At 59.1% G+C, this 14,303-nt stretch overlaps 2 protein-coding genes across 5 annotated transcripts; both read right to left on the reverse strand.

The window, feature by feature from the left end:
* Positions 1-278: 278 nt before the first annotated feature.
* Positions 279-4,919, reverse strand: CD74 (CD74 molecule). Of its 3 annotated transcripts, XM_068408926.1 has the most exons (9): positions 4,814-4,919; positions 3,191-3,366; positions 2,983-3,074; positions 2,826-2,879; positions 2,497-2,592; positions 2,166-2,256; positions 1,578-1,766; positions 1,132-1,206; positions 279-941 (listed from the first exon to the last, which is right to left on the reverse strand). In XM_068408926.1, exons 1-9 carry the CDS (start codon positions 4,882-4,884, stop codon positions 934-936), a joined length of 852 nt encoding a protein of 283 aa, XP_068265027.1. In that variant the 5' UTR covers positions 4,885-4,919; the 3' UTR covers positions 279-933. The 3 variants fall into 3 exon arrangements, with proteins under 3 accessions (XP_068265027.1, XP_068265029.1, XP_068265028.1); XM_068408928.1 differs by lacking the exon at positions 1,578-1,766; XM_068408927.1 differs by lacking the exon at positions 1,132-1,206.
* Positions 4,920-9,814: 4,895 nt separating this feature from the next.
* Positions 9,815-13,421, reverse strand: RPS14 (ribosomal protein S14). 2 transcript variants are annotated; one of them, XM_068409021.1, is made up of 5 exons: positions 13,259-13,421; positions 11,701-11,851; positions 11,223-11,384; positions 10,667-10,743; positions 9,815-9,927 (listed from the first exon to the last, which is right to left on the reverse strand). In XM_068409021.1, exons 2-5 carry the CDS (start codon positions 11,847-11,849, stop codon positions 9,860-9,862), a joined length of 456 nt encoding a protein of 151 aa, XP_068265122.1. In that variant the 5' UTR covers positions 11,850-11,851; positions 13,259-13,421; the 3' UTR covers positions 9,815-9,859. The 2 variants fall into 2 exon arrangements, with proteins under 2 accessions (XP_068265122.1, XP_068265123.1); XM_068409022.1 differs by lacking the exon at positions 13,259-13,421 and adding an exon at positions 12,841-12,954.
* Positions 13,422-14,303: the final 882 nt, after the last annotated feature.

A 14,303-nucleotide genomic window follows, 5' to 3' on the forward strand; every position in this document is an offset into this window, starting at 1 on the left:
GAGATGGCTCCGGCGCAGGGGGCTGCTCTCCTCTCCCCCCACGCTGTGTCTCACTTGAAGGTGATTTCAGCCTCCTGGGCTGTGCTGGGGTGCCGGGGAAATTGCCACATTCCTGGCCCATCATTTATCCACGGGGCTGTATGATCCTGCGCTGGGGACACGTGTCTGAGTGTCTTTGCAGAGATTTTTCTTTTTCCCTTTTTTTCTTATGGTTCATTTATTTTTAACCTAGGACAAACTGTTTGCAGTCACTGCCCTGCTAGAGTTGCTTACAAGGCTTTCTTATTCAAAAGTTTATTAGAAATAAACTAATAAAGGAACTATCAGATACATTCAGAAGAATGAGAAGCCCCTCTGACTCCAGGGTCAGCTCCTCTGCCCGCTGTTACCCACTGCTGTGGCAAAAGCTGAACGTGAGCATCTTTCTCTACAAAACTGAGCACTCCCCAAGAAAAACCCTCTACTCCAGTCATTTACCAGGGCTTCAACCTACGGGGGTCAGTTAAGAAGCTGGTGGAGGTTGTTTTGCTGCTTTTAATGTTCGTTCAGTGTAAGAAAGCATTAGTGGCTCGTTCTTCAGCGGGGGTGAGCTCTGTGCCTGCTGCTGCCCGGGTGCTGCAGGGTGCCGATGAGCAAAAGGGAACAGGATTTATGGGTCTGACATCGTTGAAACCACTTTCCAGCCTGCTTTACCCACCCTTTGAGGGAACACACGGTCTCTAACACTGATCCTGTGACAGCTCAGCCCCATCTGGTGCCCTGCAGCAGGGGAAGGGTCACAACCGATGCCTCGAGGGGCAGGAGCGTGCAGGGGTGCCTGCTGTTAATCATCTTGGGAAAGCAATGTAAGAGCAGAAATGAAACAGAGCAAAAATAATAAAACACGGGAGCTGGGATGCTGAAGAGGGGACTGGCATCCGCCGGCATCCTCTTCTACTTGGCTGTTGGGGGGAAAGACAGGAGGGGGTCGGTAAGACGGCTCCAGGCTGGTGTTGCTGCATCTCCATCACAACTTCTGCCTCCCCAGCAGTGTTTTTGTGCTTCCTGGGCTCTTGGGGGGGACCTGTGCCTTCCCCAGCCCCAAGGGCTTTCCCCAACGCCCCCAGCCCCACAACCACACTTGTCCCTCACCTGCACCCAGCTTCAGCATGTCCACCCCAGAGAAGATCATCTCCTCCGGCTCCGCAGTGGTGGCAGAAGCAACATCTGCAGAGGGAGGGCAGGACATGGGTGCTGGAGCCCTGGGGCTGCCCTGTTGCCCCCACCCCTCTGAGGGCAGCAGGGGAGAGCCTGTGCCCACCTGTTGAGCCATCGGTTTGGGGGCAAGAGGGGGCTCATGGAAAACCTTGTCTGGCTGCCTCTGCTGTCAGGGCAGCTAGCCAACAGAGGGCTGTGGTTTTTAGGGTCCCCTCCAGACTGCACATGCTGGCACCAAAGAGGGGTGAGGGATGTTCTCTACAGCTTGGGCACCCTCTGCTCTCCCTGACAGCTCTCCTCCCTCATCACAAGCAAAACGGGGGGGCAGCATCTATACACGCTGCCTGTTCCTCTCCTCCATCCCCTCCTCGGCGACCTACCAGGGCATTCCAGCTTCTCCCGAGTGGCAGTGCCCTCAATCCTGGTGCCATTTTTGTAGGAGCACCAGCAGTAGCCCGTGGCACCATTGCACTGCTTGGGCAGGTAGTCGCCGTTCTCATCGCACTGCGGGCGGAACCGACCCGGCCGGACGCCCCCGGCGTTGGCCTCCGCCTGGCACTTAGTTTGCACTAGGGCAATAAAAACAAAGGGGAGATGCTGTGAGCCCCGCTGGGCCCTTCTGCTGCCCGGCAGCCTTGGCAGGAGCTTTCTACCCAGAAATAGCTAACTTAAATATGAGAGGAGAGCAAGCCCCACCCTGGTGACTTTCCTAAAGCTCGTGGGCTGGCCGAGGACGCAGGGTGTGGTGTGGTGCTCTGGCTTGGCAGACATTTGCTCATCCCAAATGCTCTGTGATGTCCTAAAGGCCACCAGCCAGAGCCCCCCCATGGAACAAAGAGCTCCATGACCGGTCAGGGGACAGAGGGTTCAGTTGCCTTTGGGAAGCCCCATGCTGGCACCTCCAGGGGGAGTTGCTCCCAAAGGGCCAGTCCCGACCCTCCCCATCTCAGCAGCCCCCACCCCGATACCTTTCTCGGCCGGGATCGCCTTACGCTCCGCCGGCTGTGGGTTCTTGGCCATTTCGAACAGCAGCCACTTGTGCATCCAGGATTCAAAGGACTGCAACAAGGGGAACCAGCACGTTAACCGGCACGGCAGGATGCACCTTGGGGCAGCTGTGCTGCAAGCTCCAGCTTGGCCCGAGGAAGGTCATGAGCACCACCACCACCTTCCTTGGGGTGGGAGTAACCCAAGCCTGGCTCAAGCAGGACTTTGTTTTTCCAGGTGGGGACACCCCAGTGCCTCCCCAAAGTGGGGTGCTCCTGGAAGGGGAAGAGTAGGATGGCAGCGAGCACTGACCTTCCAGTCCTCACCAGTCATGGTGGTCTTCAGGCGCTTCAGGTTGTCCATCAGGTTGTCCTTCAGCTCCGGGAACATCTTCCTGGGGTCTGCTTGCTGCAGAGTGACCACCATGGTGAGGCAGGGCAAAGAAAAACGAAGGGGGGGTGTGAAGCGCTGCTTATATCAGCCAGACGGACATTGCAGGAGGCCAGGAGCTCCCAACAGCTCTGAGTGCCCCAACACACTCCAGACTGAGCCAAGAGACAGGGAGATGGAAGCAGAGGGTCCCATAGCTCCTGCGGTGCAGGGGGCACCTATGGGGTCAATGGGGAGCAGGGGAACCTTACCAGCAGCAGGTGCTTCACTTGGTCCTCAGTTTTGTTGCTAGCAGGGGCCATGTCCTCGAGAGAAAAGGCAAAGGAGCAGCATGAGCGCCAGGGCTGGCAGCGAGCCCCGAGGGCAGCCGGCTGCAGGCAGTGCCAAGCAGCCGTGGGCACCTCTTACCATGTTGCCTACAGAGGGGGCAAGAGGCAAGACCCTCATGGACAGGGGCGTGTTCACCATGGCCATCTTCATCTTGTTCACCGGCTTGGCACCTGCCGAGGAAGGAGCGGCGTGAGGGGCGCTGGGCTGGGTGGTCCAGGGGGTGCCTGTCCCCTCACCCTCCTGGCCACCCCCCCACCATCATGCTGGTGGCCCTGGGGCTACTGACTGGCGGGCAGCTTCCTCTGCAGTGCCTCCAGCTGCAGGGTCTGTGAGGTCCTGGTCAGCTTGCTGATCTGCCCGCTCTGCTGGTACACGAAGTAGATGGTGACGGCCTGGCCGGCGATCAGCAGGGCCACCAGGATGGAGAGCGTGGAGAAGGCGGCTTTGCGGCCCAGTGCAGACCTGCAGGACACGGACAGGGAGCTCAGCGTCAGCCACGGGCCGGAGGGGACACCCTCGGACCCTGCCATCACCCCCCCCAAACCCCCTCCCGCAGCCCACGTCACCCCCAACACCCCCCTCCCAGGGGGTTTGCAGCCAGACAAACACAAATTCCCCACTCGCCGCCGACGTGCAGAAGTGAAATCTCAGCGTGAAGGTCCTTCCTCTGCCCCGGGGGAACCGAAACCCACCGCCGGGCGAGGGAGGGGGAGGCACGGGAGGGTACCGAGGGGCTGCGGGCAGGGCGCTGCTGGGGGATTTTGGGGCATGGCATCGCCCTGGGCATCGCCTTTTGCGGGATGATAAAGCTGCCCGTAGCCCCGCTGGTCCCCGGGAGCAGAGGATGTGCCCCGTGGGATGCCAGACTGTGCTTAATTTTTAAAATTTTGTGCAAAACGCAAAGGCGTGGGGCACCCCGCACAGCACGCGGGCGGGGCGGGCACGGGTGTCACCATGGGACACCCAGAGAAGGCAAAGCCAAGCGCCACGCAGCCACCCACCACGCTGCCAAGGCCTCCCCGCGCCAGGCCCTGCCCCGCCGGGGTGAGCGGGGCACAGCGGGACCCCAGGGAGCCACCGCCAGCCCCCGCTGCCCGGTGGGGTGGGGGCACCCATGGGTGCTGCCCGGCCACCATCGCTGCTGCGGGCCATGTCCAGAGCGGGGCCTGCTGCCCGCGTGTCTGCCCGGTGACTGGTGATGTCAGAGCTGCTGGGCTCCTGATTGGATGGGAGTGTTGGGGGGGGGCCCCAGGGGGCTGGGAGATGGGGCTGGTTGGGACACGGGGGCTGGTTGGGACACGGGGGGTGGCCCCACAAAGCCAGCTGGGCTCTAGGTCCACGCTGTGTCCCCGCCTGCCCCATAGCCACGTCACCAGCCTGCCTGCCCCACAGCCGCGCTGGGCTCCCACCGGCCCCACAGCCACACCGTGACCCTGCCTGCCCCATCGCCATGCTCTTATCCCATCCACCCCATAGCCATGACCTGAACCTGCCTGCCCCGTGGCCATGCCGTGCCCTCAGCTGCCCCACAGCCATATCATGGACCTGTCCACCCCATAGCCACGTTGTGCCCCCATCCGCCCTAGAGATACAGTGAAACTCCCCCTCAACCCCATAGCCACCCCCTGCCCCCACTCACCCCACAGCCACCCCGTGGTTCCTGCCTGCCCCACAACCACGCTCCGGTCCCTTCCACCCCATAGCCACGCCACGGTCGCCTTGACTCAGAAGTGCCCCTCCATAGCCACACTGTGACCCCCCCTTCTGCCCCATAGCCACTCTGTGCCCCCTTGGCTCAACTATATCCCCATCCACCCCATGACCACGCAACGCCCCCTCTGCCCCCCATCCCCACCGTGCCCCTTTGCCCTCCCCATGCCCCTGTCCCCACACCCCCCTGTCCCCACACCTCTGTGTGCCCCCGACACTGAGCACGCCGCTGCCGCGGTCGGAGATGAGGTCCCGCTGCTCCTCGGCCATGGCTCCGCTGTCGGCACCCCGATGGGCAATGAGAGCCCCCAGTACCGCCACCGCTGGAAATACCCCCCGGGACCCCACCCTGCCCCGCCACCTCGGGGGGGGCCCAAAAAAAAGCCCCATTGGCTGCCAGCACCCGCATCACCTGTTGCCAGGCAGACCTCTGCGCAGCAGGTCTCCGGTCCAGACATGGTGCTGGATGAAGCCGTGAGCACCACGGCAGCTCCATGGGGCATCGCTTCCCACCCCACTGCCATGGGGACGTCATGACGCCCAGCCCAGTGACACCTGGTGATTTGGGGGCTCCGGTACCCCTGGGCGGGGGGCAGGAGGTGGGATATGGGGTACAGGATGCCAGAAGTGGGATGTGGAGGTGGGATGTGGGAGGCAGAAGGCAACGCGGGAGGAAGGAGGGGGGATGCAGGGCAGGGGGTGGACTGCTCCCCGCACCCAAGGCTGAGCAGAACCCTCCATGGGGGCATGCCGTCAGGGTACATCCGCTCCTCACCCACCTTTGCTGCCAGGGAAAAGCTGCGCTTTGACCCAAATGCCTCCTCGAGGGTCACTGTGGACCCCCCTGGGTGGGGGTGCTTGGCTGGCACCACTCGGGCTGAGGGGGTAACGATTAAAGGACCACCAAGTGTTTTCCACCCCCTCCCTCTTGCAGCATCCCTCCCACCCCGCCTGCAGCAGCTTCGGGGGGCTGAGCACGTGAGAAGACCCTGACCCAAGCCCAAGAGAAGTGAAGCAGCCCCCGCCAAGGCAGGCGACCGCCAAAGCACAGGCCCACCCCACCCCACAGCCCCACTGCAGCCCCACCAGCCCAACACAGGGTGAGAGCAGCCACACACCCCCATAATGCTCCTTTTAGGTGATTTTACACAAGGACCCAGGGGCAGCCTGGGGGTAACACATCCCCGATACCAGCACCCCACTGTGGGGCTTGGCCTCGCCGCATCCAGCACCGAGCTGGCTCCAGCGTCAGGACCCAGCACGACCATGGCCGGGGTTCAGCCAAAAGTGAAACTCTGGGTGTGAAATCAAAACCAACCGGCCCAGGCATCACCAGTTACCAGGCAAACATCTCCCTGCGCGGCCCGAGGACCAGAAAGTGGTAAGGCCGGGGCGAGCACGGGCAGGGCTCTTCAGAGTCCATCCCTTCTCCCAGGTCAGTCCCGGAGCCATCCCACCGGGAGAGCAGGGCTAAGGCACGGTGTAAAAGCATTCCCAAGGAGCGGGGCAGGGTTTCCGGGCAGATGCTGTTTCTGGAGGAGAAGCAGGCGCTGGTGGGACAATGCTCCGGCTGCCCGGGTGGGAAATCGCAGCCCCCACACAGGGGAAGGGCTTGAGTGCTTGGAGCCTTGGGCGCCCAGGCTCACACGACCCAGCGGGGACAGCCATCAGCCTCGCCTCGGGCCACCCGTGTCCCCAGCTCCTGCCCCACCTGCATTCCTCCCCAGAGCCTATTTTGAGGACAAATAACACATCTGCTGCTTTTTAGGTGATGCTGCATTTAGAAATATTGGAGGTGTTTAAAAAAAGGGGGGGAAAGAGCACATAAAACCCTTCCACACATTTTTCAGCTCTCCCCTCGTCCCAGCTCACGGGGCGCTGGGGGGTTTGGGGGGACACGGGTTTTTCTTGCAGCCCCAGCCCTCGCTCGGCTCCTCACTGGGGCCACAAGCCCCCCGCCCTGGGGCCACGCTGTAGGCGCCTGCCGTGAGCAGCCTCAGCCCGAAGGGGAACTAAGGAAAGCCCGAACAGGAACTCAGCAAGTGAAACCCCTGGCGATTCCATGGAGCTGGGCCCAGCTCTGCAAACCACAAACACAGGCGATGATAAACCAGGGGCAGGGGAGAGCCCTGCTCCCCCCCCGGGCAGGCTGAGCCCCCTGAGCCCCCAGCCCAGCTTGACTTGACAAGCTCCATTACAGGAGGCTGGGGAACCAGCTGTCTTTTGGGGGGAAAAGAAGGTATCTGGAGCAGGTACCAGTCTCGGGACTCAGCTCAGACCTGCCCATTCCCCAGGGGCCTTGACCCAAGCCGGCAGAGCAATTAATTCAGGCAGGGAGGTGGAAATAACCCCACGGGCATTCACATAAAGCCATTCGTTACCAGCCGAGCCTCGTCTCGCAGCCTGCAGACCCTGCACAGACTGGCGCTGGGTGAACAAACCCACGTTTCTCACTGCCCCTGAGACGACACCCTGGGCAGCACAGGATGGGCTCCAGGCAAACCTGAGGGGAACGGCCGAGCCGCAGGCCTCAGCAGCAAATGCGGACCCATCCCTGGGGACTTTGTGGGCTGGGGATGCACTGCAGCCCCCGAGCAGCCCCAGGCCCTTGGTGGGACGAGCATCCCCACCGGGGAGGTGCAAGGTGGGCAGCCACGCGTGTTCCCCACCCACGCAGGCGGGGAGCCGTCACCCAGCTGCAGGGGGTTCACAGGCGATGGGGTTCCTCACCAGATCACACAAGACAAGGCAGATGGGTAGGGGCAGGAACAGGCAAGAGCCACAAAACCCATCCACGCCACTCAGCCAGGAGAGCCTTTCCCTCCTGCCAGCCCCAGCAGCCCGCTCTGCGCAGGGCTCTCCGGTTTCTCTTCCTCATTCACCATTTCTCCCCTGGAGGGTTACACACCGACGCAGTAAGTTGTTTCAAAGACGTCAGGTCGGCTAAGAATAAAAGCAATTTTTGCCATTAATTGTGCAGTGAGCCCAGGGAACAGCCTGCCCACGGCACACACAGCGAGGGAGAGCCGTGGCACAGGCTGGGCTTACAGTAGCTCACCCGGCCAGCCCTGTGCACCCAGCACAGTTCCTGCTCACAAAGATTAAGGACTAATAAAGCAAATGCACCTTCCTGCACTGGGCAAAGCTCCTGCCACCTGTGCAAGCCCCAGAAAACCTCCCCAGGGGGGTATACGCCAAGCAGGGCAGCAGGTCTGGGTTCCTCCTGCCTTGGGTTAGGCATGAAGGTCCCAGCTGGCGCTTCAGCAACCTCCTCCCCAGAGGCCAGCAAGGCAAATGCCACCACAAGGCTCAGTGCCACCGGGTGCCAGCCAGGGCCCTGCTGCCCAGAGGTCGCCCTGACCCTGCTATGTGGGGGGAACCCACCAGCCAGATGAAAAGCCGTTTCCCTTCTCGTACCCTCAGGGCTGTACTGAGCACACACCTTCCCATTTCCACGTCCACCCTAAACCAGCCTGCGCCAGGGCGGCCGTCCTCTGCCGCAGGAGGGAGGTGGAACCGAGCAGCAAACGTCACAAACTGCACCCAAAGAGACGAGTGGTGTCTGTTAAATTTGTACCACTGCGAAAGATTTTATATTCCTGGGGAGCTTTCCCCAAATACGTACCCTGTGAAGCAGCCACATTAACGTCACCTGGGACAAAGTAACACCTACCAGAACAGCAACAGGTTTCACTGTATATAAGTGTATATATATAAAAAAAAAATGACTAAAGGTGTTAGTAGCACACCACACCTCTGCCTCCCGCTCCCCTGCCCCGTTCCCCACTCAGCTCAGCTCCAAGTTGGCTGAGCCACTGCTGTTTTCATGTTTTCAGCACCTTCTCCAAACACAGTTCAAAGAACACTTCAAGTACAGGAAAACAGTGATTTGAACTGCAAATAGGGCACTTCTAAGACAGCAAGGGAAGCTGATTCTAAAGTTTTCCATGGCCACATGTAAAATTACAAATAAAACACTATGGCTGAGCCAAGGGACACGCTGGCTTAGGAACATCCGTCCAGGCAGATTTTTTTTCCAGAGAAAGGGGAAGTCCTGTATTAAGCAACAGTTTGCAGAAAACCCAGCAGCAGTTAGCTCGCTCGCAAGCCCAGCTTCCCTCTCCACAGCAGAGACACCTCCAAGAGATCGTGACTCACTTCGAAACCACAAGCATCCAAGTAGTTTTCTCTGTGAAGACCGAGACGCACCATGGCTTCAGAGCTGACAGCCTGGTTTCCTCCACTGTGAAACTCGTCCCTGTTCACCACACAAGAGCCAGCGCTCGGGAGCTGGAGGCCAAGCCTGCCAGGAGCCATATGCCCCGGATCCAAGCCAGGCTGAGTGACTTCACCAGAAGAGAGACAGCTTTGAGAGCAGTGTGTCCAACACCACCAGTCACAGCTCCCTTTCCCGTGAGGGGAGGAAGGCTCAGGAGGATGGGGCAGGTGAAGGAAACCCCCATTATGTGTTTTAAGAGGCAAAGGTATGGGCAAGAGCCTCAGGATCTGGAGGCAGAGCTGCTCCAAGAGGCCAGGACACCACACCACCACCTTCCAGCTCCATTTTATAGGTCACACAGCATCATTTATAAGACCATTCATATTAGCCAGCCACATAACTGTCCTAAAAAATCCTAAGGTTTATTTAATTAATCCTGATAAACAACAAAAATTGGGACAATTCCACCTCTTTCTCTCTCGCTGCAGAAGCCACAGCTATTCTAACCACCACCCTGACACCACGGGCATACAGAACCCACCTATCTCAAACTGTACTTCTCAAGTATCATGTGCCCATGAATCTCCTCAGTCTAAAATCCTGCTGCAGCCGAGGAAGGGGCAGGAACAGGAGTGATTTCAAAGCCTGGAGAGCCAGGAAGAGAACACTGGCAAAGGTGGAAATGGGTGTTTATTCCAGGCAATGGCAGCACAATTCATGTAGGGCAAACAGCAGGGCAGGAAGCGGGGTTTGAGGAGTCATTTTTCTTAAATACCTCTGGAAGTACATACAAACAGCTGTAATTCCAGTGCTTTTAGCAGCTTTCCCAGTATATACTCAAAAGCACCTCTGCTGCAGCAGTACTAACAACCCCAACCCAACCCAGAAGCCCAGCTCCAGAGGATAAGCCATTCATGAGTGTAATTAAGCTGAAGCCGTTCAACTTCTGAGCACACCTCAGCAAGAAAACACAGAGCTGAGAAGAGGTTTAAGAGAGAGCTTTAATAACGAAAGGTCCAGCGCTGTTTACAGACGACGTCCACGGCGACCACCCTTTCTGCGAGTGCTGTCAGAGGGGATGGGGGTGACATCCTCTGCAGGGACAAGAAAAACCAAAGCACACAGTCACCTCCCAGAGGTACCTGGGCACAGCCACCCAGCCCCAGCAGTCACCCCGACATCCCACAGCTGCACCTCGCAGCCAGCCACTGCAGAAGCCATGCACGCAGAACTCACTGAGGGCTGGGTACCCAGGGCTTTAATGCTCAGGAAGCAAAAGTCCCCGTCTCCCATCCCACTTAAACCAAGCGGCCACAGTGTTTCCAAAGAAACAGAGGGTGCTTGATGTAACCTTCAGAGCAGCCAACAGCACCGCTCCTTGTGACTCCCCTACAAAGTTTGGGACTCTCCCTCCAACAGTTGGAGGAACTCCGTTATTACTGAGTCACAGTCTCAAACCGAGACCAACACCATCCATCCAGGTGACTGCACGGCTCTGGCAAGCGCTGTTCCGTCAGAGGAGCACCAGCACCCTGCTGGGCAGCTGAGGTTTATCATGCAGACAGAAACGTGGTGTCTGCAGGCAGCTCACGCCACCTCCTGGTCAATCTTCCATCCAAGAATCTGTTTAAATTAAATCACACCTACAGTGGCATCTGATAGAAGCTAAGCCAAACTTCCCAAGGTCAACTGCCATGCCAAGTGGCACACACACACACCCACAAAGCTCCTTTTACTAAATAACCCCTCAAAAGTGATTTTTTTAAAGCAGCAAGGCTCTGCACTGACACACCAGCACACACGCACCCAGCCATCGCTTTCTCCATCACTCACCAATGCGGCCGATCTTCATCCCAGATCGGGCCAGAGCTCTCAGGGCTGACTGAGCACCAGGTCCAGGAGTCTTGGTCCTGGAGGAGAGAACCAGAACCCACAGTCCCTTCAATGATTCAGAAACCAAACACAGTTCACAAACAACTGACAATGTTAAAATCACAGCTTCCCCACCCCAAAGCATCCAGATACCAGAACTCACCCTCCTCCTGTCCCCAGACCCAAGCCACTCACCATCAGCCACCAGACACGCACTTCCCTGTCACCCCAAGGTAATGACAGCACCTCCCCATCCACCACCCAATAAGAGCACGCCCCAGCCCCAGTCAGCTGAAGATGCCCATTCAGAGTGAGTTCCAGATGCTCAGAGAGGTGACATCAGCCAGTCACCACACCAAGTGACAGACACCCTTCGGGTCAAGTTTAAAGTCATATTCCCAGGGTGCATCTACCTCCCCAGCCGAGTCAGCGCAAAGAAGGGACGTGGTGCAACCCGGCACAGTTCTAACACCGGACATGTACGCTGGGAACGCCGGGCCCAGCCCCTCCAACGTACCTATTACCACCGGTAGCACGCAGCTTGATGTGCAGGGCAGTGATGCCCAGTTCCTTGCACCTCTGGGCAACGTCCTGGGCTGCCAGCATAGCCGCGTAGGGAGAAGACTCATCTCGGTCGGCCTTCACCTTCATGCCACCAGTCACACGGCAGATGGTTTCCCTACAAAAGGGAAAGGAGACATTCACAAAAAAGCCCTTCCTCTTTCCTCCCCACAAACCAGCTTCTGGGTACAGACAGAACCAGGTATTCTGAATGTTACTGGATGAATAAGCTGCCACCCAGTACCGTGAGCACAATATTCATCACAGAGGAGCACGCCAAGCCACCTGCCTATGTTCATGTACACACACCATCTTATCCTACAGCTCAGCAGAAGCTCAAGGACCTTGGTGGAACCTCTAGCCAAACCTAAATTGTGTTTTCAAAACAGAAGAAGGCAGGTACTGCAGGGAGGCGACCTGCATTCAATACTCACTTGCCAGAGAGATCAGTCACGTGGACGAAAGTGTCATTGAAGGAAGCAAAGATATGGCAGACACCGAAGACGTTTTCTCCTTCGGCAACCTGAGGTCCCAAGCTGATGACCTGTTCTTCCTTCTTCTCCTTGCCCTTACGAGGTGCCATTTCTGAACAAAACAACACAAGCGATGGTGGATTTCTCAGGATTCTCTTAAAAGGGTTTTATGAGCTTCCCTGCTACTGCAACCTTTTACCAAGCAAGATAAACGAGTAAAACACAGGTAGTAATTTCAAGGTACAACTGGACTTCTTATAGAACTCAACATTCCCAGCTTTGCTGTACGCTGGCAGACAGGTCGCCACCCACAGCTGCCGAGTGGGGTCTCTCCAGCTGCACTTCACAGCAGGAGCTACTGAAGCTGTGCTTCATGGCACCTGATGTCCCCAGGCACCACTGCAGCAGAGCACAAGGAAGCCTCTTTCCTTGATAACCAGCAATGCTGAGAGCTCCCTCTTGCTCGTTTATATGACTTTATGGAAACAAAATACCTAACCAAGCAATTATTAAAGACCTGAGTACTGTCATGGAGCTCTGACTCTGCAGACCTTTCAAGTACCAGCTTGGGTTCTTCCATGTTATTGGTCTCCTAACCACAGCCTTGGGAACAGCCCAGGTAAGTCTTCTGCCTCTGAAGCCTACCCCCAGCTGTGGAAGGCAGCAGATGCAGCACTCAGGAGTGCTTGGTTAAGTGGCTGAGGATGACCTGCTTCTGCTCCTGAGCACGGGAAGACGGTTCCCTAATGCCCTCTCCTGCCAAATCTCTGCTACAACTGGCACCTTGCACAAGAGAAAAGTCTAATGGCTTCATTAAGGAAATCAACCCAGGCATAACCTACTTTTATCCACAGCCCTCAGCCTGCTGTGAGCCTGCTGGTCCCCTCTCCACAGAGAGCAGCACTGAGCACCGACTGTTAAACCAAGGCCTGCACGGCCACTCCGATCAGAGCCACGTCCCCTTCCTGACACAGCCAAAGGCTCCGTGGATGCCACCGTCCCCGGCCAGTTCTGAAGCTCAAGGGTCCCTAAAGCCCAGCGATACCGACGCGACAGAGAGAGCAAACGCCGAGCCGCGGCCCCTGTAACGCCGATACTGACCTCAGAGCAACGAACCCGCTGCTCTCCGGGGCTCGCCTGAAACCGCACTGGATGCAGCCCCGGCCGCTCAGGGCCCAGCGGGCGGGAGGAGGCTCGCACCGCCGGGCCCGGGGGTGGGCCTGCCCGCAGCCGCGGCCGTGCACAGAGCCGCGGCCCGGCCTCCCCCGCTCCTCCACCCCGCTAGGCCCGGCCGCCCTCCACCCCCAGCCGAGAGCGCCGGCCCTCCCCCGGGCGCCCAGCTACGCCAGCCCCCGGCTCGCCCGCGGCCTATCGCCCCGCTCCGCCGGGCGCGCTTCCCCCGCGCCGGGCGCGCTGCCCCGCGGAGCCCCGGGCCCGAGGAGGCGGGCAGCGGGCGCAGAGGCCGCGGCGAGGCACGAGCGGGCGGATGCCGGCGGATGCGCCGTAGCCCCGCACTCACCAGCGCGTCTGCTCCGGCGGCCGCCGCGGGAAAGGAAGCGGCGGGGTCAGGGGGCGGGGGTCAGCGCCGCTCACCCGGAAGGGATGGCGGGAGGCGGCCGGCTGCCGCGGGGGGAGCGGCGTTTCCCGGATCGCAGGCGCCGGACTCAGCCCCGGTCCCGATCCCGATCCTGCCGCGCCGGCCGCCGCCGTGAAACCGTGAACGGCGCTGCCGAGGGCAAGCCGGGCTGACCTCCCCAACATGGCGCGGCCGCCTCCCCGCCGGGTCCCTCCCCAAGATGGCGGCGCGGTTGGGCATCTGTGCTCCTGCCAGAGCCGTGCCGGGAGAGCTTTGGGAACGCAGCCCTGAACCGGTTTAAAAAACAACTGGAGGGAAATCTGTGTAACGCCAGCACGCAGCCCGCTTCCTCCCGGCCCCGCAGCCGCAGCCGGCGCTGCCCGGGCTCAGCTAGAGCCGGGCTGGGGCACAGGCCGTTCCCCCTCACTCCGCTGCGGCGGCTGAGCACAGCGAGGTGTCGTGGGGGTCCAGGCAGCTGCTTTTCCCTGCCCTGGGCTCAGGCGGGAGCCCTGGCTGCGAGGAGGTGTTTGGGGATTTGCCCGTAAGGGGACGTACATAGCGGGTTTCATATGTTGTATTTTCTGTTATAGAGCTGACAGGAGAGATTTTAATACACGTAATTCTCAGTTGGGAGGTCAGGCGGCTGATGTGGGTGGCGTAGCCTTGGCAGCTGTGAGCGATGGTGCAGGGACTACCTACCAGAGTGATGAGCGGGAAGATTTGTTCCACCTCTGCAGCACACGGACTGGGAATTTGTAAAGTTATACGTTAAGATGCTCCAGCAAGTGAATATTTCCTGGTTCCAAGTGATTTAAAAAGGGCTCAAGAGAGTAAAGATGGGAAACATCAAAGACGTTTGGACAAAAGGCAGATTGAAGCTGACTTTACAGCACTTGCGATGTGTTTCCTGGGCCTGATCCTGCCCTGCTTCCAGATGCCTCCTCCCAGTGTTGGGCTGCTTCCAGCACTCAGCCCTCCGGGAAGCAGA

This window comes from Nyctibius grandis, chromosome 10 (genome assembly GCF_013368605.1).
Source record: "Nyctibius grandis isolate bNycGra1 chromosome 10, bNycGra1.pri, whole genome shotgun sequence".
NCBI classification, from domain to species: domain Eukaryota; kingdom Metazoa; phylum Chordata; class Aves; order Nyctibiiformes; family Nyctibiidae; genus Nyctibius; species Nyctibius grandis.